This window comes from Aspergillus piperis, assembly GCF_003184755.1.
Source record: "Aspergillus piperis CBS 112811 unplaced genomic scaffold BO85scaffold_18, whole genome shotgun sequence".
Lineage (NCBI taxonomy): Eukaryota > Fungi > Ascomycota > Eurotiomycetes > Eurotiales > Aspergillaceae > Aspergillus > Aspergillus piperis.
The window spans coordinates 576401-600608 of NW_020291608.1; the positions used below are offsets into that span (position 1 = coordinate 576401).

The 24208-nt window shown below is 50.2% G+C and overlaps 8 protein-coding genes across 8 annotated transcripts; 5 read left to right on the forward strand and 3 right to left on the reverse strand.

Moving 5' to 3' along the window:
* Nucleotides 1–3869: 3869 nt before the first annotated feature.
* On the reverse strand, nt 3870–6821 carry BO85DRAFT_403513 (Gar1-domain-containing protein). Its single transcript, XM_025657230.1, has 12 exons — nt 6730–6821; nt 6613–6660; nt 6457–6557; nt 6251–6396; nt 6046–6105; nt 5877–5993; nt 5280–5353; nt 5165–5222; nt 5063–5100; nt 4982–4993; nt 4738–4919; nt 3870–4673 (listed from the first exon to the last, which is right to left on the reverse strand). The coding sequence occupies exons 1-12, from the start codon at nt 6770–6772 to the stop codon at nt 4305–4307; spliced, it is 1248 nt and encodes a 415-aa protein (XP_025512695.1). The 5' UTR covers nt 6773–6821; the 3' UTR covers nt 3870–4304.
* Nucleotides 6822–6981: 160 nt separating this feature from the next.
* BO85DRAFT_452220 (threonine--tRNA ligase THS1) lies at nt 6982–9803 on the forward strand. Its single transcript, XM_025660768.1, has 6 exons — nt 6982–7099; nt 7164–7602; nt 7652–7916; nt 7970–8545; nt 8605–9265; nt 9322–9803. Exons 1-6 carry the CDS (start codon nt 7039–7041, stop codon nt 9474–9476), a joined length of 2157 nt encoding a protein of 718 aa, XP_025512696.1. The 5' UTR covers nt 6982–7038; the 3' UTR covers nt 9477–9803.
* Nucleotides 9804–9834: 31 nt separating this feature from the next.
* BO85DRAFT_452221 (glycosyltransferase family 31 protein) lies at nt 9835–11670 on the forward strand. Its single transcript, XM_025660769.1, has one exon. It carries the CDS (start codon nt 10068–10070, stop codon nt 11496–11498), a length of 1431 nt encoding a protein of 476 aa, XP_025512697.1. The 5' UTR covers nt 9835–10067; the 3' UTR covers nt 11499–11670.
* Nucleotides 11671–12589: 919 nt separating this feature from the next.
* On the forward strand, nt 12590–14133 carry mpkA (mitogen-activated serine/threonine-protein kinase SLT2; the record flags this gene model as incomplete). The annotated part of the gene is made up of 5 exons (XM_025663687.1): nt 12590–12702; nt 12789–12921; nt 12990–13056; nt 13117–13431; nt 13496–14133. The coding sequence occupies 5 exons, from the start codon at nt 12590–12592 to the stop codon at nt 14131–14133; spliced, it is 1266 nt and encodes a 421-aa protein (XP_025512698.1).
* An 803-nt stretch (nt 14134–14936) lies between these two features.
* On the reverse strand, nt 14937–17091 carry BO85DRAFT_490972 (uncharacterized protein; the record flags this gene model as incomplete). The annotated part of the gene is made up of 4 exons (XM_025663688.1): nt 14937–15715; nt 15780–16072; nt 16130–16858; nt 16913–17091. The coding sequence occupies 4 exons, from the start codon at nt 17089–17091 to the stop codon at nt 14937–14939; spliced, it is 1980 nt and encodes a 659-aa protein (XP_025512699.1).
* Nucleotides 17092–17286: 195 nt separating this feature from the next.
* BO85DRAFT_403526 (SDR family oxidoreductase) lies at nt 17287–18329 on the forward strand. The gene is made up of 2 exons (XM_025657231.1): nt 17287–17954; nt 18033–18329. Exons 1-2 carry the CDS (start codon nt 17345–17347, stop codon nt 18224–18226), a joined length of 804 nt encoding a protein of 267 aa, XP_025512700.1. The 5' UTR covers nt 17287–17344; the 3' UTR covers nt 18227–18329.
* Nucleotides 18330–19748: 1419 nt separating this feature from the next.
* Nucleotides 19749–21242, forward strand: BO85DRAFT_378507 (putative pyridine nucleotide-disulfide oxidoreductase AMID-like; the record flags this gene model as incomplete). Its single annotated transcript, XM_025656300.1, has 5 exons — nt 19749–19956; nt 20031–20372; nt 20436–20793; nt 20842–21149; nt 21199–21242. 5 exons carry the CDS (start codon nt 19749–19751, stop codon nt 21240–21242), a joined length of 1260 nt encoding a protein of 419 aa, XP_025512701.1.
* A 594-nt stretch (nt 21243–21836) lies between these two features.
* On the reverse strand, nt 21837–23583 carry BO85DRAFT_427150 (TauD/TfdA dioxygenase family protein). Its single transcript, XM_025658144.1, has 5 exons — nt 23003–23583; nt 22851–22945; nt 22345–22786; nt 22188–22291; nt 21837–22135 (listed from the first exon to the last, which is right to left on the reverse strand). The coding sequence occupies exons 1-5, from the start codon at nt 23223–23225 to the stop codon at nt 21926–21928; spliced, it is 1074 nt and encodes a 357-aa protein (XP_025512702.1). The 5' UTR covers nt 23226–23583; the 3' UTR covers nt 21837–21925.
* Nucleotides 23584–24208: the final 625 nt, after the last annotated feature.

The window sequence follows — 24208 nt, forward strand, 5'->3', positions numbered from 1 at the left end:
TAAAAAAAGGGACAAACAAAGCGTGAGGGAGGAGCATCATTCCCATCCATTCCCTGCCTTCTCCCCCAATGGCAGGGCGTGAATCCAGACGCGGTTCTCTTGTTGGTGGTTCCCCGACGGGACCTGACCCTGGATGTGCAGGGCGGTAATTTACCATGTCCCGCGTACCTGTCCCTTCTATCCAATCATATATCTTGAATCATATTACATCAGCAGACCCGTCCAGGGGCAGGGCTCATCCCTTTCCATTCTGGGCCACACGGGCGGCACAATTACAATTGGAGCTGCTGCTGGCATGCACTAACTAATTCATCCCCCCCTCCCCAATCCACCCGGTCATGGGGTGGGCGGGCATGATGACTGGTGGCGGCGCTGTATATTTACCCATACAAAGAGGGGGGATGGGAAGAAAATAGGCACATGCTCAGGCGTTTTTTGGGGGATTTTTTACCCTTCGTCTCAACTCCTCCATAACATACTTTCCTTCCTTCCGTCTGATGCCGCGGTCGGAACTCGAAAGGCATGAAATGTGCGACTCGACTCATACATACTAGGCACATACCAGCATCTTGTGATTTAGTTGGCGAGAATATTTTCCTTTCCCTTTACCTTCATGTAATCTCCATATGGCTACTTCGACATTCCATGCATCTTCCCTACTGAACATCTGTCTGTCCCTTACGATCATTATCATTCAGCACCTCCGGCAAGACAAATACACGTACCCAACTGGGAAAAAAAAAACATAAAGAAATGGAAAACGACCAAAATTGGAAGAAGCAACTCGAATTTTGCCCGGAAAGAGGTTTATAAATAGTAAAGATCCTCGGTACGACCTCGGGCACTGATACCCTCTGTTACGAGGACACAAGCCTCGCGCAAACTCACCCGTTCAAACTCAGCAAGTAGTAACAACGCTGCTGCTGCTGCTGCTCGGGTGCTGGCACCAGCCATTGAATATCGATAGAAACGCCTGCTCCACGATGGACTTTTTCCAAATCCGACTGACTAATGATGAGTTGTACGAGGTTTCATTTGTACCGATCCTTGCATGACTGCATGACGGGCAGCGCGAAGTTTTCCCCTGCCCACTTACTTGTAAGGAGATGTCCGGCCAAACCACTAGGTAATGGAATTGATTCTGGCGTCAATAATGTGTTCGGACTCTGAATCGTTGCGTCATCCATCTCGAGACACAAGAACGTAAACCAACTACGCATCTACTAGTAGCATCAGATACAACCGTCAGTAGTGAGGAGTGTGTGCCTTCTGCCCCAAATTTTGGAGCCGACACACCTCGAGGACGAACGGCGGAGGATGTCACTGGTCAGGGGAGTCGATTAACCGCCCAAACTCCGGGGCCCATCATCGCATCGCAATTCCAACAGTCGCTGAGAGCATCCAAGCTAATCCTTTTTGATCCTTGATCCGCATATCTACCCAATGGGATATCGCTGCTTGGGGGACGCTATGCACGCCGTCACGGACTCGAGTGCTTCCAGTTTGTTGGTTAATAGTAATCTAGTTAGCGACCGGCGGGCCCTTCTCCTCTTTCGAGTCAGAAAAAAAGAGTTCGAGTTACCTCGTGCTTGGCTTTACCGTTGAAGCAGTCAATACTCAATAGTGGGTAGCGATTTACAACGCGACACAACGCACTTATGCTCTACGTATCAGAGCTTCATTTGCCACATCACTGTTTCGGTTGAGGGAGATCCTCTTGCATCATTACCAACCTGCGACTGGAATGGTTCCGATGGTTCAAGACGGTCGGGTCGTTTCCGGGGTGCGGTGGGCGCGCGGTAGATAGTGGGACCTTTGGAACCCCTGCAGAAGTGCAGCCTGCGCCCCGTAAAAAAAATGAAAAAGAATAAGTAGTTAGTAAGTGTTGTATACTAAGTATGTAAACACCGCTTGAGTAGTAGTATGTATCTACGCAAGGGTTCTCCGCTCCCACCCCCCTTGACGCGTATATCTGCAAGACTCTATGCAGGCAATTGGAATCACGGCGCTTTCTCGACGACCAGGAAAATTCAGTTGCTGATAAATTGTAATGGGCTGATCCAGTTGCAGGAGGTTGATTGATTGATTGATTGATGGGCAATGGGAAAGTGCAACTGATGACGACTCCTTCGGTCGGAGACTACTTACTATGTTCAATAGGAAACAACCGGCGACTTCTTGCCGCCCATTCTACAGGAAAGTAGACACATGTCCCGTTACATCGTGCATCTTGCTTTTACTTTTTACTACTATTACTCCTTTAGAGCGCGTGTGGAAGGAAGATGCTTGATCTTTCGCCACCAATTACATACCCACAAGTTTTATTTTGAAGATGGGAACGAACATGCACGATCAACTGTTCCGTTTCCCGCGGGCCCATGGGAGGAATTCTAGAAGTATGGAGCAGCAGCAGCAGCAGCAATCCTTCTTCACATGCCGAATAAGCTTATCGTCCGTTCTTTTTCCATCATTCCAGGCCTAATAGGAACGGGCATCTGAAATTTAGCATTCTCCGAGGTGCCTGTCGTGGTTTTGTCTATGTATGCTGCGATGGCTGTAGATTTTCCACTTCACTGGCTTGCACTGGCAAGGCTCGACTACTTACTCGAACACCATCCACCTATTGTCAGCACTCCCAAAATAGTACGGATACACCGGGAAAGGATTAAGGTAAGAGCAAGAAAAAAAAGAGGGAAAAAAAAGCAAGCAAAACAAAGACCAATTCCCACCTACTAGTAGTAAATGACGAGGAATAATATTGTAGGAATAGAAACTATAAACACCACAACCCCATCTATCCATCCATCCGCAGGGCAAAGGAAAGAAGATCACCGGCACTGCCGACAATTCACCACTTAACGCCTTTTCTCGGCCTCACCGGATACCACCCACCTCCGACTACCAAGAGGTCCTACCATTTAGCCAGAGACGGTGAGCGAGCGAGCGAGCGAGCAAGCAAAATGAGTGAGTCAAAGCGACCCAGTAGAAAAAAGGCCCAACTCAAAGTGAAATCCTGACCGAGGGGTCTAGAACGTGTCACCAGGATCCACGATGTCTCTCCCGGGGTTTCCATTTTTAAAAGTTCCGTCAATGATAGACCCAATCGTGAACGCGCAAGAGACAATAGCGCAGGATTTTCTATTGCTTTGCCAAGAAAAAGGGAAATCTCGGCTCTAGATACACAATAATAATTAACTGGGTTGGCTGAGGGAACACGCGGATGAATCATTGGGGAACTTGACCTGGTAACGATAGCCTCAAGGGTCTCACTTGGTTTTTGAGTGTGTGTGTGTGACCATGACTGACTCGGGGGGTGAGGTAGGGTTGGTCTTGGTGACTGACTGACTTCCATTTCTTTTGCTTCTTCACTTTGCTGCTTGGCGGGATGGTAAGGAAATGTTTATGATGATCATTGTATCTTGCTGATCATTGAGAGCGTAGGGGAGTTCTAAGACATCTTGTTCTATAATATTAGTAGGTCGAAGTTGGCAGGCTAGAACCTCCACAGAGGGCTTGAGTGGCCATCGGCTCCATCGTCTAACTTCCTGATCTGCTTATCAACACGAGAGGGACGGTTCCCCCATGATTTCGGACTCGGCGTGCGTTGGTCTTCCCTCCATATCTGGTAGGTCATGTGGTATCTTTAATTCGATTATATGACACATCGATTATATGAATATCGGATGTGGATGGATGATCAGTTCGTTGGGCTTCGGATTCCTACTTTGGAGCTTATTGCAAGCTGCACCGTTATATCCTCTACGAATATGTATTTAGGTGATGTTTCCTGCATGAATCTGAGCATGTACTTGGTCATGAAGTAAACATCCAATGCTACAACCATTCGCACACTTGATAGTTTTCTCCAAAACAATCTATAACAGTATCAAAGTTGTGTCTTCCCTATCTGTTTAGCCGCTCTTGATCTTCGGAACATGCTCAGTATTTAGGACAAAGCAAGAAACATTGCGTAGCTGCTGCATGATGACATAACAAGGATCGCCATACTATAAACCTATAAGGTATCGTCATTGCAATAAGCTAGAGGTAGATAATATCCTGTATACAAATACCAACCCCGATACTTGCTGAAGACGAAGGACAAGACACTATGCAACATATGCAATTTATTTTCATTTCTGTGACAACTGCGTTATCTTCCACAGATACATCGTACCATACTTTTTTCTTTCCCTATTATCCGGTCTCCCGTGGTGTATATTGCTCGTAAAAAGACGTCTCTATCACATTTGGGAATCCTGATCCGGACAAGTGCCTGATTGCCCGTTCGGCTCTCCCTGCATTTAAGGCTTAGGGATATGCAGCGTTTTGCTGACCATAAGGCAGCCGTGCAAAACAAACAGTAATACCAGCGGGTGGAATTCGAACGCTGTGCCCTGGGCTACAAGGCCAAGGGGTAGATCTTCCAGTACCCAGTCTTTTGAGACACAATAGGCCAGGAAAAAGGTAATCGACAATGTGGTCGGGATGGGGGTGCCCTCAAAGTACTTCGACTTTCCGGACTTGTCTTTCGGCAGAACAGCAACAGTCACGTTGAACCGGGCCAATCGTGTCAGGCCGCACAGAACAAAGAAGGAGAGGAGCAGGTGGTCGAGGCTGGTGCGCATTCCGAGCGCAAAAGCTGCTGCGGCAGGTGCCATTCCGAAGGAAATCTAGAACACAGAAAACGAACAATGAGCGAAAGAACCTCGTGACAAGTGAAGTAGGGGACCATACCAAATCGGCCAGTGAATCGAGTTCTTGTCCCATTAGTGACGATTTCTTCCTCCACCTAGCAATTCGTCCATCCATGAAGTCGAAGAACAGCCCAAAGGGCATGAATATCAGAGCAGCCCAAATTGCGCCAAAATCGCGAGGGTCACCAAGACAGTAACGCATCGAGGAGAAGACGGACATCACTGTTTATGGACGGTTAGTTCCGGGTCCTCGGGCTCGAAGGAAGGAGAAAATTTGTGCTTGCCTCCACAGAATCCTATAATGGGTGTCAGCGAATGGATAATTCAGGATATGAACGCGTCTGAGGGAGGATCTGGTATATTACCGTTGAGTTCAGTTACCAGATCAGCAAGATGCAGGGCCCTGATGTGCGTAATTGTGTAAGTGAAGTGGTCGAATTCAAAGCAACGAACTCCCAATGGCTGACCTGATCATGCTAAAGTGACCTGTTTCGGAAGAGAGAAGCATCTTTTGCTTTTCTTGAGCTGCTACCATTTAGCTTCCCAAGCTTTAAGGATCTTGTCGCAGGGATGCAGGCTCACCACCGTCACCCGCAGGTGGAACACCGCTAGTTGTGGAAGTATTTGACGGCATGGCAGAAACTCTGCGAGACATGCTCAGGTGAATTTGACGAAAGGAAGATTCTCGCGGGACAAACAATCGAAGTAGTGGTATACGTTGGATATATTCGAGAACAGGTTGCGGGGATAGGAAAGAAATGATGCAATGGTACTAGGCAGCTGTCTTCAGAAGTGTTGACAGGCGCACAGATTCTACGGCACAAGCGTGGCCAGACGTCATTGCAAGGCGGTGTTGTCATGCGCCACACACGGACACTAGCCACTCTAGACCATCGCTGAAAAGTTTACTGCGCCACATTTGCCATCCAGTCATATAGGCATTTTATGGCTTCTTCGAAGACCGGAAACAAATAATGAAAGAACAATATTCCGCATAATCGATCGTAGCAATACATGAATTGGATGGCTGAGATTCACGACAGCCTCTGCGTACAGAGAAGCAGCAAATTTTTCCTAGGATGCACAAGAATATAGAGACAAATAAATTCCTGTAAAAGCTCCCGTTTCCCATAACGCCGTAAGAAGACAGTACTACCAGGCAAGACAGAGACTGTCTACCGTCCGCGGAAGCCTCCACCACGAGGTCCTCCTCTGCCACCACCCCTCGAGAAACCACCGCCGAAACCACCACCGCCACCACCACGGAAGCCACCACCCCGGGGACCACCACGTCCTCTGGGAGCGCCGCCGCGACCACCACGCATGGGGCCACCACGGCCACCACCACGGCCGCCGCGCATGGGACCACCTCTGGCACCACCGCCAGCTCTCTTGGGCTTGGCAGCACCTGTATTCTGGTTAGGATCAAGCACATAGAATTGTCGCGCGAAGTGAGCGATATCATACCGGGAGCGGGCTTGGGCTTGGGAAGGAACCTAGTTTTGCAAAGTTAGACATGTTTTTATCATGATCAACAACAGCATGCAACATACTTCTCCAAGGGAAGGAGCTTGTCGCCACCAATGTAGACCTTGTCACCAGGCTTGAAGGAGGTCGCGACAATTCCTTCCTGGGGCTTGATGGTGAAGTAGACCTGGTTGATAGGGCCCAGGACTTCATCGACCTTGCCGATAGGGGTCTATTGAAGAATTGCGTTAGCGCATCGCGAATTTGCGGAGAGCAACTGAGTCGAGCATACCTTGTTCTCGAGGTAGATGGGGGCGTTGAAGTAAGGAATCTTGGGGTTGATGGATTCGCAAACCATCTCGCCTTCGCAAGAATGCATGACAGTTCCCATCTCTAGTTATTCCGCGTTAGTCCCAAACACTCCAATCGCATTTTGGCGTATAATTACCCAGAACTTGGGCAGGGGGACCGAGAGGTTGCTGGAAACCTCCGCGACCTATCCGACGAAATTTTCGTTAGCTCATACCCAGCACTGCGATCGACCTCTAATGTTGCTTGAGCTCACCTCCACGGCCACCGAAACCGCCACGGCCTCCACGGAAAGACATGTTTAATTGCTGTTGATGCGGTCGACCTGGATCTCGGAGTCCGGAGAAGTTTTCAAATGGTGGGAAGCTCGAAACGGTAAAGTGTCGCTAGCCGCAAGGGCAGTTTTCTGTCACGTGGCTCACCGCCTTCGGTCCCTCACTGTCGATTTGCGTTTCATGATCGTCCGATTCCGTAGAGATACTGAGTCAGACATCGTTGCTGGCCCTGCCCCTCTTCCCCAGGTCTAAAACTCCCAGGTCGTTCTTCAGACGCTTCTGGATACAAAATGTCTTCTGAAGGCGCAAAGGACCTTCCCGTCCGGTCGGCGGCCGACGCCAAACCTGCTGGTGAGCCACTGCCTGCCCCGCCATACGCTTCCCAAACCCCTCTTTTAACCTTCGAATGCGCCAGGTGACGGGCTCCCCGATTTCATTGTCGAACGTAACAACTTCTTCGAAGAACTCTGGCAACAATACCTCGAGGAACTCAAGAACAAGCCCCACCCCGAAATCAAGGTCAACCTCGAGCTTGGAGACGGAAACTCCATCGATGTCACCGCAAACGCCTGGGAGACCACCCCCGCACAGCTTCTGAAGAACGTGCCCAAAGAGTTGAGCGCCAATGTTGTTCTCGCGAGGGTTGGAAAGGAACTGTGGGATCTGAGCCGTCCGCTTGAGGGAGATTGCACCGTTTCTTATGTCCCCTTCGATCACCCGGAGGGTAGGGAGGTTTTCTGGCACTCTAGCGCTCACTGTCTGGGTGAGGCTTGTGAATGCGAATATGGATGTCTTTTGTCCCACGGTCCTCCCACGCCCCAGGGTTTCTTCTATGACATGGCCATGCCGGACAAGTAAGTTTGGGTGAGATAATGCGGAAGAGTTATACTGATAGTGAAATAGCCGCGTCGTCAGAGAGACCGATTGGCCGTTGTTGGACCGCCACGCCAACCGCATCTTCAAGGAGAAGCAGAGTTTCGATAGACTGGAGGTTACGAAGGAGAACCTCAAGAAGATGTTCGCGTACAGCAAGTACAAGCTGCACTACATCGACAAGCTCGTCACCGGAGAGAAGAGCACTGTCTACCGGTGTGGTACCTTGGTCGACCTGTGCAGAGGTCCCCATATCCAGAGCACCGGCAAGGTCAAGACCTTCAAGATCATGCAGGTGTGTATCATAGTGAATCTATACCTCACAAATATTCGGCTGACACTTGAAAGAACTCTTCCGCCTATTTCCTCGGTGACCAGTCCAACGACTCTCTGCAGCGTATCCGCGGTGTTGCTTTCCCCGATAAGAAGCAGATGTCAGAGCACCTGAAGTTCTTGGAGGAGGCTGAGAAGCGCAACCACGTTAAGATCGGTAAGGAGCAAGAGCTGTTCTTCTTCGACGAGGTTTCTCCAGGATGCCCTTTCCTTCTGCCCAACGGTACCAAGATCTTCAACGCCCTCCAATCCCTACTGCGCTCCGAGTACCGTAAGCGCGGCTACCAGGAGGTTCAGACTCCCAACATGTATGATGTCGGCATCTGGAAGACCTCTGGTCACTGGGCTCACTACAAGGATGACATGTTCAAGCTTGATGTCGAGAAGAGGGAGTGGGCTCTCAAGCCTATGAACTGTCCCGGTCACTTTGTGCTCTTCGGCCACCGCGAGAGAAGTTACAGAGAGCTTCCTCTGAGAATCGCGGACTTTGGTGTCCTGCACAGAAACGAGGCATCCGGAGCCCTGAGCGGTCTCACCCGTGTTCGCAAGTTCCAGCAGGATGACACTCACATCTTCTGTACCCAAGACCAGGTGAGTTTTCACGATCGGGATCGCACCCTTTTGAATCATCCGAAGCTAACACTGCAAAGATCACGTCTGAAATCGAGGGTCTGTTCGACTTCCTGCAGTCCATATACGGCCTTTTCGGCTTCACCTTCAAGCTGAAGCTCTCCACCCGGCCTGAGAAGTATCTTGGTGAGCTCGAGACCTGGAACTACGCAGAGGAGCAGCTCAAGGCGGCCATGACCAAGTTCAAGGGCAATGACTGGACCATCGACGAGGGTGATGGTGCCTTCTACGGTCCGAAGATCGATATTACCATCGCTGACGCCCTCAAGCGAGAGTTCCAGTGTGCCACCATCCAGCTTGATTACCAGGCTCCCATCAACTTCAAGCTCGAGTACATGAGCAACGAGAAGGCTTCTGCTGATGCCGCTAAGGAGGGCGAGGCCAAGCCCAACGAGCCTGGTCCTGGCCGTGCTCGCCCGGTTGTCATCCACCGTGCTATCATCGGCAGTTTTGAGCGTTTCCTTGGAATTTTGATCGAGCACTTCGGTGGCAAGTGGCCTTTCTGGATCAGCCCTCGTCAGATCCTAATCGTGCCTGTCATGCCTGCTGTCAACGACTACGTTGAGGAGTTGCAGACGATTCTCCGCGGCGATAAGCTGAACGTGGACATCGACCTCAGCGGCAACACCATGCAGAAGAAGATCCGCACTGGACAGCTTCAACAATACAACTTCATCTTCGGTAAGTAACATCTGAATCCCTGCTTCTCTTGGACCTGCGCTGATAACCTGGAATAGTTGTTGGCGCTTCCGAAAAGGAGAGCCGTACGGTCAACATCCGTAACCGTGATGACCCTGCCACCCAGAAACAGGGCGTAATGATTCCTCTCGACGAGGTCCGCGAGAAGCTCCGGGTCCTGAGAAAGGAGCGGAGACTGGTCAACGCTCTCTAAGTGGAACGTCATTTTTCTTGCATCTGATCGTTTGCATCGCGGGTACTGAATTACGTGCTACGAGATCTACGTGTCAATATACCATGATTTAGATACTAGATCGCATAAGAGGCGATGTGGGCAGAGATGAGTGATTAGACCAGGAAATTAAGATGAAGCCAGCGCTGCGTGATGCTGTGTTTCTACGGTGATTGAGTATCTATAGCCTTCGGGATAAAAGTTCACGTATATGGCGGCAGAGGATATTGTTTAGAATTGCAAGGGCGTTAGAGCTAGCTGTTGATTGTTAACTGAGCCTCAATCCATGAATTATTTTCACTTAAGAAAGCAATTGATCTCCTAAGAAAGGGGGTAAAGTCCGGCCCCAAGGGCTGGCCGCCGATTGCGTTTCGGATGTCCGACCGTCCATTCCCGAAACGCGAGCCAGACTATTCGGACTTAATGTACCACGTTTTACTTCTTCCCAACCCAACTTCCACTCCCTGAGGACTGAATCACGCCCTTTCTGACCGGGGTGAGGATGATCCTTGTGGTGCACACAATCTCGCGTACGGGAAGACTCAATCGCATCACCGTCATGACTGATCCATGATGGCTCCGCCGTTGCACCGTCGGTCATGGCGCCAATCAAGGGCGTCGGCACTAATCATCGCGGCGGCCTTTTTCTCCGCAGGCTTCATACTATTCTTCTTTTCCAGACCTAGCTATGTTGCTCCAATTCCCGATCTCGAGTCCAGTCCTTCCCTAGCTTCACCCGATGACACCAATCCTTGCTTTGTGGATCTCGATCTTCTCCGACAATACTCCAGTACCGCCACAGTACAATATGCTAGGCTCGAGATAGCCGTGACACCTACGGAAAACTTCACTGGTTATGCGGATACCCTGAGCACGCGCTTTCCGAAGTTTCGCACCGTACACCTAGACACCGAAGCCCATCGAGAGAACCTGTCGCCGGAAAAATGTACTGCCACCGTGACCATCGAGGGGCCTCAGCCCAGTGCACCCCCGGACGCATCTCATATCATATTCGGCCTTTCTACATCGATTGATCGCTTGATTGACTCCCTGGATGCGTTTGCGCATTGGGCTGCGGGAACCAATGCGCAGATTTTGGCTGTGGTGGATAGTGGGGGACAAAAGAAGGAGGCTGAGAGACGGGCGCAGGCGCTGGGAATTCGGCTTACCATCGTCGAGGAAGATAATGAGCGCTTGGATCGATACTTCTATCTGGTGCAGTACTTGTACAAGCACAAGGATAAGTCCACTCAGTGGGTGGTGATGATGGATGATGATACGTTCTTCCCGTCAATGACCCGGCTGGTGGATCGGTTGGCCACCTACGATGCCTCAATGCCCCAGTATGTCGGTGCTGTGACGGAGGATTTGCAGCAGATGTACAGTAGTGGCTACATGGCATATGGTGGTGCAGGGATCTTCCTATCCATTCCGCTTCTCGAGCAACTCCAGCCGTGGTTCGATGAATGCTACGTATTCAAAGGGGGTGGTGACCACATGCTCTCGCAGTGCATCTATAAGCACACGAATACTAAGCTCTCGTGGGAGCGAGATCTTTTCCAGCTGGATCTCCGGGGAGATGCGTCGGGATTTTACGAGGCTGGGCGGGCTCAGCCTCTCTCGGTGCATCATTGGAAGTCTTGGTTCCAGGCTGATATGGCGGCTCTCAGCAAGGCGTCCAGCATCTGTGGCGAGGAGTGTTTGCTCCACAGGTGGCTCTTACAAGATGAGTGGTATCTTGTCAATGGGTTCTCCGTGATCAAGTATTCGACCGTGTCAGACGATCCCTTGGCCATGGAGCAGACCTGGAATGCTAGCCAGTATACTGGTCCGAACCCGTTTACCTACAGTCTGGGACCATTACGCCGCAAGGATGAAAAGAAGATTTCATTTCGGATGAGAGATGTAGTGCAGGAGAAGGATCGAGTGAGGCAGGTTTATGTGCATGAGGTGACACCTGAGGAGGTGGAGGTGTTGGAAGTGGTTTGGAACCATGCCGCATAAGATGACTGTTTGATTAGATAACATAGACGTAGAGAGAGAAATAGATCAATATGTAAGATACCGTATACAGATTCTTCTCCCAGAAGATGTGATGATTGAAGACTATCTTTCTTGGAGTGGAAGATGTAGAGTGTGCCTCAGGCACCAGATCATCGGAGCAGATCGCGATGGACCCGTTGAACGGAACCCACTTTGTTGTATGAAGTATTCCGTAGAGGCTCCTGCAGTTTACATCCTCGCGACGCCGTTATGGAGACCAATGGTCGCTAATCCGTTGCATTACATTGCTGTCTTCCTATGGGCTGCAACTCCTCCTGCATCTCCGACTATGAACGGTTCCCCTCAATTGCTGCAAACCGCGCGCTTCGCAGGGTCCAATCAGAAAGCAATGTGCATTGCCCGTCACACCTCGTCACTTTCAACGAACTCCATCTCCCAGGTTCTGTTGCTTTCTCCTGTCGGTGGTGGGTATCAATAGTCTCTCGTTTCTTCTTCTTTTTCAGCTTCAGCCTGTTGACATTATTATTATTATTGTTCAAGCCAGTCTTGCCGTGTCTCTGCTGATCCCGCAATTACAGCTTCTCCTGTTTCAGAGTAAATCCAGACCCTCCCAGACATTGGCGGGGCGCTTGACCCAGACGACGGCCTGACAGACGCCATTCCTGGTGAATTGATTGACTGGTTCTGTACTTTCAACCCGCCGAGCTTGTCTGGTAAAAAGTGACAAAGAGAAAAAGATAAATAAAAAAAGAAGAAAAAGAAAAAGCAACCAAAGCCGGAGGGAATTTTCTCTGTGAGAGTCAGAGAGAGAAAGAGAGACGCCTAAATCCACCAGGGAAAAAGAAAAGAGTCTCCAAAACGCACCGCCGGGCCAGCCCAGCGCCTACTATTTTGCTACTATTAACTGACTTAACTCAGTCACTACCCCACCTGGTGCCATCCATCGGAACAACTCTCTCCCTACCTCATCGACTCTCCCCATTCGGCCTCCATAACTTCCCCTTTACTTCCCCCCCGCCTTCCCTCGTCTCGCTTCCTCTTTCTTTTACTATCTTTCTTGTTTGTGTTCTCCTTTGTACGAGTGTTTTATCATGGCCGACTTGCAGGGTCGCAAGATCTTCAAGGTCTTCAACCAGGACTTTATCGTCGATGAGCGCTACAATGTCACCAAGGAGCTGGGCCAGGGCGCATACGGCATTGTTTGGTAGGTCTGATATTCTCCGATGGAGTCACTCATCCTGGAGCTTTCGTTTTCGCTTTTCATGGAACTCATTGTCCTAACAATATCAGCGCCGCGACAAATGCTCACACCGGTGAGGGTGTCGCCATCAAGAAGGTCACCAACGTTTTCAGCAAGAAGATCCTCGCCAAGCGCGCTTTGAGAGAGATCAAGCTGCTCCAGCACTTCAGAGGTCACCGTAACGTGCGTTATTATTTCCATTCCTTCCGATGATTGCTCCGAGCCTCGAGGCTGACGTGAAGATGGCTTAGATCACTTGCTTGTATGACATGGACATTCCCCGCCCGGACAACTTCAACGAAACGTACCTGTACGAGGGTGAGGCTTCTTTCTGTACCTACGGTTTCTCTTCCTGCTGCTAACTTCATATTTTATTAGAATTGATGGAGTGCGATTTGGCCGCTATCATTCGCTCCGGACAACCCCTCACCGACGCCCATTTCCAATCCTTCATTTACCAAATCCTCTGCGGTCTCAAATACATCCATTCGGCCAACGTTCTGCACCGTGATTTGAAGCCCGGAAACCTTCTCGTCAACGCCGATTGCGAGCTGAAGATTTGCGATTTCGGTTTGGCCCGTGGTTTCTCCATCGACCCGGAGGAGAATGCAGGATACATGACGGAATATGTCGCCACAAGATGGTACCGTGCGCCGGAAATCATGCTGAGCTTCCAGAGCTACACGAAAGCCAGTATGTGTCCCTGATAACCCCCCCCCCCCCCCATACCCCGGCGCTGTAGCTGATCAATGCCCAGTCGATGTTTGGTCCGTGGGTTGCATTCTGGCCGAGCTGCTGGGTGGCCGGCCCTTCTTCAAGGGCCGTGACTATGTCGACCAGCTTAACCAGATTCTCCACTATCTGGGTACTCCTAACGAGGAGACTCTGAGCCGCATCGGCTCACCTCGTGCGCAGGAGTACGTTCGCAACTTGCCGTTCATGCCCAAGATCCCCTTCCAGCGCCTGTTCCCCAACGCCAACCCCGATGCTCTCGACCTGCTCGATCGCATGCTTGCGTTCGACCCGACGTCGCGTATCTCGGTTGAGGAGGCCCTTGAGCATCCTTACTTGCACATCTGGCACGACGCCTCGGATGAGCCCACCTGCCCGACGACCTTCGACTTCCACTTTGAGGTGGTCGAGGACGTGCAGGAGATGCGCCACATGATCTACGACGAGGTAGTGCGCTTCCGGGCTCTGGTCCGGCAGCAGTCGCAGGCGCAGGCCGCCGCGCAGCAGCAGCAGATTGCCCAGCAGACCAACGTGCCCATCCCCGACAACCAACAAGGCGGATGGAAGACGGAGGAACCGAAGCCCCAGGAAGCGCTCGCCGCAGGCGGTGGCCACCACAACGATCTGGAATCGTCGCTGCAGCGGGGCATGGATGTGCAGTAGGCCACTACTAGTTCCAATCCGCCGCTGCCTTCTTCAAATACAGTGTACATGTGTTCAGTGTTTAGACAATGGTGGGGAGGAGAGGCCTGACTCTTTGAGACGGATTATAATCATTATCGTTCCGGAAGTCGCGGGCGTTTCCTGGACTACCTACCGCTGTTATACGATATTATCCATATCGCTATCTATCCGTTATGCTGTCCTGTGTTATGCCCCTTACTCCCTGTCTGCTGGGATTATGAATTCTTGAAATGCAAAACGTACGCTCTTGGTCGGCTGTTCTCATTGGGTGGATTTGTTTTCTTTCTTGTCATTGATTATCCCCCGTTAAAGAAAGAACTGGTTCTACTCGCATCCGGGAAGTGTCATTTTGGAGACATAGTATCTTCGCCGGGAACCTGCTGCTTTGCAATTGAGCGCTGATTCGAACACGGTCTGCCTTGGTTGAATGCCTGATTCAATAGATAGAGTAGTCTGATAAAATAGCATTTTTGCTTCCCATCCCACAATTCTTCACTTCTTGCATGTATCAGCTAATGTTTTCTACCCAGTACCGGGATGTTTTACAAGCACTGCAGGTTATAAATCAGCCATAAGCATGACCTGTCATCATCGAAAACCCTACCTATATACTTTCTCAGTAGAAGATAACCATCACGCGATGATCTTCAACCAGAGATCCCACCCGCACCGGATCATCCGATTCCATCCGTAGGGCACGAAGAGCATTGATTACCAAAGTACATAGACCCCGACCGTTCCTCAACCAACCAAGCAATGAAAATTCATCAGTACTAATCCAACTACCCAAACCCCGTCGTAAACTCCCTCAATAGCGCATCCCACTGAACATCATCCACATTAAACATACCCTCCACATCGCCGTAGATACTATTATTACTATCAATATCTGGCATCATCCAGTCCTGAGGCACCATCTCACCATCACCATCAACCTCACCCCTACTAACATCCAGCTGATGATCCGTACTTGTAGTCGCCGTGGACAATAACAACGACGTATTATTATCCTCCACCCTTAATGTATCTCGTCCCACCACTCCCCTAACCTGATAAGGATAACAACGCGCCAACAACCGCATCTTGGAACAAAGACTCCCTACCACGTCCATCTCTTTGTCTGTAGCAGACATTCGGACTTTCTTTTCATGTTGTTGGAGCTTGGTTTCTAGTGCTGTGGCTAGCGAAGTGACCAGGGTGGGGTAGTCTGCTGTGGTGATTATGGATTGGATTTGGGTTTGTATTTGGTCTTGGTTCGGTGTTGAGGACGAAGAAGAAGAAGAAGTGCTCCTGATAAGATTAAGAAGTGCCAAAACAGCAGTGGGGATGTATCCCACTGCGGCGCAGATACGGGCGTTCGTTATGACGGTTAACTGGGGGATCTCTGATACGGGGAGGTTCGTGACCATTTGGATGAGTTCCTTGCTTCGTTGAATGAGGGTCATTAGCATGGTTGTTCGGATGGTCGTGGTGGCGGGGTCTGTGGTCCAGAGGTCTTCGCGGAGGGATGGGTCCTCGAGACGCATTTCGGTGTATTTGAGTTCGGTGGTGAGTGCCGTTGCTGGTGGGTTTGGTTATTACTTCGTGGAACTGACTATGTGGGAATGGTGGGTGATGTTATGTACCTGTTAGTGGAGGGCAGCTTGGGAGAAGATCTTTCTCTATAGATGTCCGTAGGTTGTCGAATTGTCGCTGTAGAGAACCGCGCGTGACTTGCACGAGGGCACTTCCGCCGGATGCTTGCATCGTAGCGTAGACTTCGTCCATTGTTGCCATGAATGATTGTAGATGGATGAATGGTGCGATCCAGCGATTTGATGTATACTCGGTGGTAGACGATGATGCGATGCTCTTGACGCACTCGTCAATTTGACTGTCAAATCTCATGGTGATAGGTCTGCCGAGTGTGCCATAGAACCTATCAATATACTATAAGCATAACGTCCCGCATATAGGGAAAGAAGCAGCCACTCACCCAACAGACAACCAATACGTCCCCAACAGCGCCCTCTGCTCATCCACACCTAGCCCACTCCTCCTATGTAACCTCAAATCATGCGCAATTGCAACACAAAGCTGAATCAACAGCAACAGCCTTGGGTGATACTTCTCAGCAGGATACGTATACCACGCACAATGAACCAACGACCCACGAAGCAACTCGAGATTCCTCTCAGATCGTGCTACAATTCTCGAGGTAACATGGTGCATAATCTCCTCAACGACGATCTTGCGCTGAGGATGCGCACTGCCCATCGTCGCGGCGACAACACACAGAAATAGAAACGGCTCTCGGACTCTAAGGCGAGCGGCTGTCTCGCCGTGCGGGATCAAAACAAACGGAAATTTGGCAGCAAAGTCAGCTTTGAAAACCGTGAGCATACGCTCGGCCTCAGCTGGACTCAAGAGCCCTCGGTCTACGAGTGATGGCTGGCCCGCGAGGACAGAGCTGGTCGGTGGGTTGGGGCCATGGGACGGGTCTTTAGCTGCGTCTAGCAGCGCGGCTATATCTGTGTCCGTTGAATTTCCTTGGGAGGAGGAATCATGTGAAGATGTGTGCAGGTCTCCGTTGATGTTACTGTTAGTCGGTAGACTATCATTAGTCGAGGTATCAGGCGATAAGGTCTGTCCGTTCTGCTGTTGCGTCAAGGTAGCCAGCTGGGACAGAAGCTGGTCGACTTTCTTCTCTAAGAGCTCTACACGGCTGCATCCTTACTCGTTAGCACTGTAAAAGTAATTTCTTTAAAAGAGGGAGTACCTCGGTGCAGCCTTCTGTCTCTGCTTACGCTTTGTCTGCGGAAGGTCAAGGTACGTGCACGACTTGCCTAGACGAGCGCACCGCTGGCACAGGTTGGCAGCCTGTGGCGTACACTTCGCCTTGGCGGTGGTGCACGCCACGCATGCTCTCCTTTTGATTGCAGAGATTGGGGAGCTCATGATGTCGCATAGTGAGGAGTCGGGAACGGGGGAAACGGAGCGGCCGGTTGATGAGGTTGCTTACTCCCGCTTGCTGACAAGGAGTAGTAAGACCGGGGGGATCGGATCGTCCGGTCGGGACGGTTGGTAATCCGCCAAATGTATATAAATGTCGACGAGTATAGCGACAGAATAACGCAATAGCATCAGACAGAACTCACTCAGTTGAACTTAAGATTTACCTAATATTAAGCTTCTCATTCATTATCGGAAAATGTCCTCATACGCCATCACTGGAGCCTCCAAAGGCATTGGCCGCGAATTCGTGCGTCAACTCGCCGCAGACTCAAACAATACAGTGCTGGCAATCGTGCGAAACCCTGAATCAGCCGACGTTTCAGATCTCGCCTCCAAGCACTCCAATGTGCACATCATCAAAGGCGATGTCACGGACCCAACATCTATTCTGGAGGCGGCCGCAGCCGCAGCCGCGATCACCGACGGCAAGCTCGACGTGCTCATCCACAACTCCAACGCCGTTGACAAGAATAGCATGGCATCTACCCCGAGCCAATTGCCATTCGATGCTCAAGCGATTCAGAATATATTCAGCCCGTCGCTCAACACAGCTATCTACGGCGGTATATGGGCGACGAACGCTTTCCTTCCCCTGATCGAGAAGGGAGCGCAGAAGAAAATCGTTAACATCTCTAGCGGCATGGCAGATGTAGACCTTATCAATAAGGCTGGTGTTAGTAGCGGTGTTGCATATTCTATTGCAAAAGCTGGATTGAATGTCACGGTTGCAAAGTATGCGGCGGAACTTGCGCCTAGAGGGATTAAGGTGTTGGCTTTGAGCCCCGGTTGGGTTGACACATGGGATGGTAAGTCAATTCCATTGCTCTTGACTTAATTGTCTTTGTACTGTGATACGGGAGATGCTAATATAGTCGGTGACACAGGGGAGAAACCCGCTGAAGTAGTACACGCCAATGAGCTCCTGCTGAAGATGTTTCAGCTTGTGGAGCCTGAGCTCAAGGGGCAGATCCAGCCCGAGGAGAGTGTTAGGAAGTGTCTCCAGGTGATTGAAAATTTGGATGCTGGGTCTAGCGGGTTGTTCGTAAGTCATAATGGGGATAGGTCAAGGTGGTTTTGAGTACGTGAAATGTGAAAATTGCATGAGTTGTCGGGCTGAATTAAACGCGCGGTGACGTAAATAGGCTTGGGGTTAGTAGTATCTTAACTATTTCAGATTCGAGTATATCTGGCTTCAATATTATTTGCAGTATCTACGGCTGTAGATCGAGTGTGGGACCAGCGAGGTAGTCCCAGCCCTTGCGGCCCTGGCCTACCTGATCGACAGTTGCGTCTGTAAACCCGTATTTTCTCGGCCATGGCCTTTTTAGCTTGAATTACTCTTTGATCTTCATAGCCAGTGGATGCGCTAGATTAGGGAGAACCCCAAATTGGGCACGAAAGGTAAAGCCAGAAGCAGACGTGGTTACTGTCAATAGGACGCGATTGGAAATCGATTCATCCATAAAGCTAACCTGTATTACCCTTGTGACCAAACGTATGAATCTGCCCCTCTCCAAGTATAATGAGCGGCGGCGAATATTTCTCTTCTCTTGCTGCCCTCTTGCGCAATCACTCAAGCCGATGCACAAAGCAATGGAGGCGCCGAGCACCCAGCCAAGAGTTGAAATTTTGAAGGAGCCCGTGGCACCTCTTCAAATTCCGAGTTCGGGAATGACTGAGACACCCACCTTCCATCTGATAACTTTAATGAGAACTGATTGGGAGAGAAAGAAGGAGGGGCAGCCAGAGTTCGAAAGTAGGCGAGCCGCGCTACTCTAGATTAGGAAAGAATAGCGGCAGGTGTGTCAATCTGAAATGCAGAGGCGGATCAGATAACTTTTTTGTTTTCCGACCCGGGGATGGCAGCGCAAGACGAGCCACTTTTTAACATCATTAGTGTCTGTAAAACTGAAGAAAGTTTGGCAAAGCTCACTTGTATAAACCTACCCTATTCTCTGTATGATTCTTACAGCTGAAAACGTAGAGCTTCGAGTTTTTTGGACCATCAACTCACAAATCTTCCGTTCCGATCTCGCTGGCGTTCCATCTGATAAGATGACCCCCTGTGGAGAGCGGCCCCTATTGGCCGCCGAGGACCCATTTCTGGCAGTGCCCGGAATCACACGATCCGGTGTCGAATATTCCATGTCCTCCGGATCACCCTGGATTACGGGTCTTGCTGGGGATATACCCAATAGACTACCTAACTAGTAGGCACGCCGTGGTATGCCGCGGGAAATGACACTTCGTACACTTCCAGTCATCTCTTCCAACGGTGGAGACTTGAGCAGCAAAATCGGCAAATACGTCAGTCTATGCCAGATTTTCGGTTCATTCGGCGATAGAAATAGAAACAATTAATTTCTCTGCCTCTTCTCAGCAATATAATCGGCTCCACCGTTAGTGAACCGGTCCCTCGGTCTCGGCTCCCGTGGCCTCCTCTTCGCCGGAGTTATTGCGGTCTCCGTGCTTAAAAGCAGCTCTACTCCCAGACTTTGTTCCCTCTAGTCTATTTCCTGTTGACTTCTCAAAATTTGCGTGACCTCCCCTCACTTCTCTTCAATCTCCGCTCTTGTAACACCTGCACCAAGTGTTCCATAATGCCGTCTGCCACAAGCATCGCATCTTTCACGCGACAGTTCCGCGTCTTGGTCGTCGGGGGCTCATACGGTGGCTTGACCGCAGCCCTGACGTTGCTTGACCTATCTCGCGGTCGAGTAGCCCGTTTCAACTCGACTCCAGATGCGCAGCCGCCGCACAGACAGCTTCCCATCCAAATAACTGTCGTGGATGAACGTGACGGGTTTTGTAAGTCTCACCACTGATCTGGCTCCCCCGAAGTGTCCGCGGCTCACATCGCTAATGTGTATTCCTTATTGTAGATCACTTAATTGGAACTCCTAGAGCCTTGGCATCTGAAAATTATGCATCGAAGACCTGGACAAAGTTCGAGGACATTCCGGCCTTGAGGTCCCCGGACATTCGATTCCTGCGCGGTAGTGTGAACTCCGTTGACTGCCAAAGCAAAGTGGCCCGTATCCTTGACGCCCACACCAAAGAAACACGAAAGGAGAAATACGACTTCCTGATTGCTAGTTCAGGACTGCGACGTGTCTTCCCAACCGTCCCCCAGTCTCTTCGCAGGGATGAGTTTGTGGAGGAAGCCAAGAAGCACGTAGATGACATCCACAATGCCCAGGATGGAATTGTGGTTATCGGAGGGGGTATGTAGCTTGGCCTTCGTCGTGTACTTTGAACAATGTATGACTGACCGAGGACAAATTTAGGCGCCGTTGGTGTTGAAATGGCAACTGAGCTCAGACTTCTTCATCCCAACCGCAAGGTCACATTGATCCACTCTCGTGATCGTGTACTCTCAGCAGAACCTTTGCCGGCTGAATTCCAGGAGCGTGTGGGATCCATTCTGCGTGAAGCAGGCGTGAAGCTCATTTTTGGACAACGAGTGCTCGACATCACAGCCATCGAGACCGAGGGAGAGCGACGGCTCTGGAAACTTGAGCTGGCTGATGGAAGGACTATCTATGCAGGCCATGTCATGAACGCCGTTTCCAAATCTGTTCCCACAACGTCGTACCTACCAGAAGAGGCCCTCACTGAGGAAGGCTACGTCAAGATCCGAGCATCGTAGGTTCCCTGAAGAAGGATCACTCAACCAAAGCTAACCTTAGGTAGCACGCAATTCCCCAAGAACCTTCCGAACGCCGATTCCCATTTTGCTGTCGGTGATATGGTGTCCTGGTCAGGAATCAAACGTTGCGGGGCTGCAATGCACATGGGATATCACGCAGCCGTCAATGCCCATCAGCTCATGCTATCGGAGGATTCAAACCACAAACCCGAGTTTATCAAGCTTCAGGAGGTGCCTCCCGTCATGGCGCTCTCCATGGGCAAGACAGCCGTCACATATACTCCAGATTCGGGAACGAAGGATGGAGAAGATGTCCATGACGTTATGTTCGGCGAGGATATGGGTTATAGCAGTAAGTGATTATGGTGGTTCAAATATGATCAGTGTCTAACATGATACAGTTTGCTGGAATTATATGAAAATGTCTGAGCCATGCCAGGCATAATGCACTCACACATGACTCTTCACTTCAATTCGACAGATCGGGTATCTGTTGCCTTTTGCCATTGAAAGACTTTCAGATCTTTTGTCACTATTTTATACTATTGGGCGTACACAGTTTGCTGGTTAACTGGCATTGGCTAGTCGGCGGTTATCGTGTGGGACCGGGCTCTGGCGTTTGGACTTTGACTCTTTGGATTTTCATAGCTTGTCTGACATGGTTCGTACTTTAATCCGAAATGGGTATTCTTGTTTAGAATGTAACTGTATATGAAACATCAAAGGAAGATGTTGTATGTGTGGTGTGATGAAGATAGATACTAAGGTGGTTGCAGACCCAAGAGATGTAAGACCGTCAGAAGACCACAACGGGAAGGAGGGGGTCAGCTGATTTGCAGATCCAGCCGAGAGACATGAATTTTATATACTCATAGAACTTGATGGCATCTAATCATCCTCTAACAAGCATCAAAATCAACGAGCACAAAAGTACAAGTCATACAGATCGAGATACCACTGAAGACGATACCATTGTTGGTATCGCTTCCAATTATTGTACCCTTCAGTCCACTCCACAATTCGAAGCCAGTCAAATGAGAACCAAGGAACGGAAGATTCATTACTATATATTTTATGGTACCCGCCACATGAAAAGAATCTCAAGTCCTACAAGACCAAGTCTTAGGCTTAAGCTTGAGCCTCTGCCAAAGCCTGCTTCCTGGATTTGGACTGGATGTCTAAGTAAGGAGCTTCACCCAGACTGCAGACCCGGTCACCAGCCCGGGCTTCAGCGTAGTCATAAGTGGCGCAATGCCAGGTGGATCTGTTATCCCAGATGGCCATGTCATTCTTGTTCCACCTGAAGCGAACCTGCGCGTCGTGGTTTTGTGTGACGAGCTGTCGAATGTCAGTATACCAATTGCTGGCAAATAGGTTATTTCTGACTCACATTGAAGAGATATTGCAGCAGCATATCGGACTCGTCCTTGGTTACCCCATTAATCCGTTTAGTGAATCCCTTGTTCACATACACGGACTTCCAACCGGTCACAGCTATAAAAGCATTAGCACTCTCGTCCATTTTGGAGATGATGGTTGATACGCACGGTTAGTCCGAACGACAGGATGAACTGCTTTAAGATCTTCACCCTGATTAAGTGGCGATCCTCGGATTCCCTTGCGTAGGGGGTTTCCCAGCCTGCGTGCTTCGTCATGGAAGAAGCTAGCATCGTGTGTGGCTGTCAGACCCTCTAGGAAGGCAGCCATCTCAGGAGACAGGCGGTCGTATATCTCGTATCCCGAAGCCCAGAGAGTGTCTCCTCCGGTTTCGGGTAGAGTGTGAATCTTGAGCATGGCGTAGTCTGAAGGTACACGCTCGAAACTGATATCGGTATGCCATCCTACAGAGGCGAAGCGACTCGTATCGCTGAGCTGGTGGGTAAGACCGCCTCCTTTCTTCTGCTTTTCGCTGCTTATCACACTGATTTGATCACCGAGTTCGCTGCCTTCTTCCGTCAAGGGGTGAACATGGAGGCCAGATGATTCGGGCTGTAGAGGGAAATATAAGCTGTTTATTCCACTGACAATACCGGAGATCGCCAGGATTACTTACGCAACCAGCCAGAACAGTCAGCCTTTCGCCAAATTCTCTCATTTGCTGGGGTGTGACATCCTGGTTACGAAGGAAAACAACGCCTCTTTTCGAAACTGCCGATTGTTAGTATATGTCAAATTCCACGAAATTTCAATAAGAGCAAAGCATACTTGTCACCGCCAGGTCTTTGATAATCTGGTCGGAGTTTTCCGCCTTGAGTATATCGGCCACCTGAAGTCCTTTGTACTCTCTACCAATGACTGGAGTCAAGTCTTGCTGGGTATATGAGTCCAACGATCCGGAGTATTGTAGGGGCTCTGAAAGCCGTGGACGGGACTCCTCGTGTCCTCCGCGGATTGTCGAGGGTGAGGCACTCTCGACGGCTGACGGCATGGTGATTTCTTGATTGACAGTGATTGATATCTTTTGTCACAAGTGCAGGGCTATCTTATGAAAATTGGGAGCAATCACTTCCGCGGCCTCCGACGGATTTACGGGTGATTATATACTAGCAGGTATACAGACACAAGAGGTCTCTGTGAGAATTACGACTGCTGCCGACGAACAATCTCCACTTTCGATAAGTGAGGAGTATTGGGAACGCGACAGAAGAGAAGCCTGGAAAGTCGATCGTTCCACCTCTACCCGACTGGCACACGAGTGAAATGTTGCTATCTACTGCTTTTGTCATTTGTCGCATGTTCCAAACTGTTCTGCGACAACCCGACCCGGATTCCTAGCCATCTGGTGACATGAATCATTTCCCCGCATCCAGCACGGTGGAAGGGTCTCGTCTTATCCCTGAGCGCCAGTCACAAGTCAACGGTGCTGTTATCGGCGGGGCATCGGCGAAATTTTCGGAGGAGGCTTGCATCCTGCCAGCTTGTGTCGCTTTAGTGCCGGCCGCTAAAATCGCCTTTCGACGAATGAACAGTGCCCTCATGAACGCGCTTGCCAGCTGCCTGTCCAGCTTCCCTGAGCATAGGCAAAATTGCTCTATAGTGACAACCATCAAAGTGCCAAACCTGGGGAAATACATAGGTTATCCGTAAGTGGAATAGTCCATCCCATCTACCGAGCTGCAGCAAAAAGAGCAGCATCCGGGGAAGCGCATCGAGGATCTTCAGCAACTGTCTGCAATAACAAGATGGGTATGAAGACTTCAACCGGACCCATCTTATTCGAGGCGATTCTCCGAAGCAACTAAAGGGTTATTGGCTATGTAATTCAGGGTGCCGCTGGGGATATGGCCAGGTTGCGCACACCAGGGCGCCCTAGGCGATGATGTGCTCGGTGATCCGTCTTGTGCAATCCGGTTAGTCTCTTTCTGGCTCAAAGGTATCGATTCAGTCGTAAAATCACCCCCGATATGGTTG

Bases quoted from the DNA above. Each gene is read 5' to 3' on its own strand.
- BO85DRAFT_427150 (XM_025658144.1), bottom strand. From the start codon at position 23,225: ATGCCGTCAGCCGTCGAGAGTGCCTCACCCTCGACAATCCGCGGAGGA. The intron at 22,292-22,344 runs GTGCGTATCAAC...ATGCTTTTATAG, and splicing joins TCCTGTCGTTCGGACTAACC to CTGTGACCGGTTGGAAGTCC. The intron at 22,136-22,187 runs GTGAGTCAGAAA...GACATTCGACAG, and splicing joins TGCTGCAATATCTCTTCAAT to CTCGTCACACAAAACCACGA.
- BO85DRAFT_452221 (XM_025660769.1), top strand. From the start codon at position 10,068: ATGGCTCCGCCGTTGCACCGTCGGTCATGGCGCCAATCAAGGGCGTCG.
- BO85DRAFT_403513 (XM_025657230.1), bottom strand. From the start codon at position 6,772: ATGTCTTTCCGTGGAGGCCGTGGCGGTTTCGGTGGCCGTGGAG. The intron at 6,558-6,612 runs GTAATTATACGC...CGGAATAACTAG, and splicing joins TCCCCCTGCCCAAGTTCTGG to AGATGGGAACTGTCATGCAT. The intron at 5,354-5,876 runs GTAGACAGTCTC...AATTCACCTGAG, and splicing joins GGTGGAGGCTTCCGCGGACG to CATGTCTCGCAGAGTTTCTG.
- BO85DRAFT_403526 (XM_025657231.1), top strand. From the start codon at position 17,345: ATGTCCTCATACGCCATCACTGGAGCCTCCAAAGGCATTGGCCGCGAA. The intron at 17,955-18,032 runs GTAAGTCAATTC...TCGGTGACACAG, and splicing joins TTGGGTTGACACATGGGATG to GGGAGAAACCCGCTGAAGTA.
- BO85DRAFT_452220 (XM_025660768.1), top strand. From the start codon at position 7,039: ATGTCTTCTGAAGGCGCAAAGGACCTTCCCGTCCGGTCGGCGGCCGAC. The intron at 7,603-7,651 runs GTAAGTTTGGGT...ATAGTGAAATAG, and splicing joins GACATGGCCATGCCGGACAA to CCGCGTCGTCAGAGAGACCG. The intron at 8,546-8,604 runs GTGAGTTTTCAC...AACACTGCAAAG, and splicing joins TCTTCTGTACCCAAGACCAG to ATCACGTCTGAAATCGAGGG.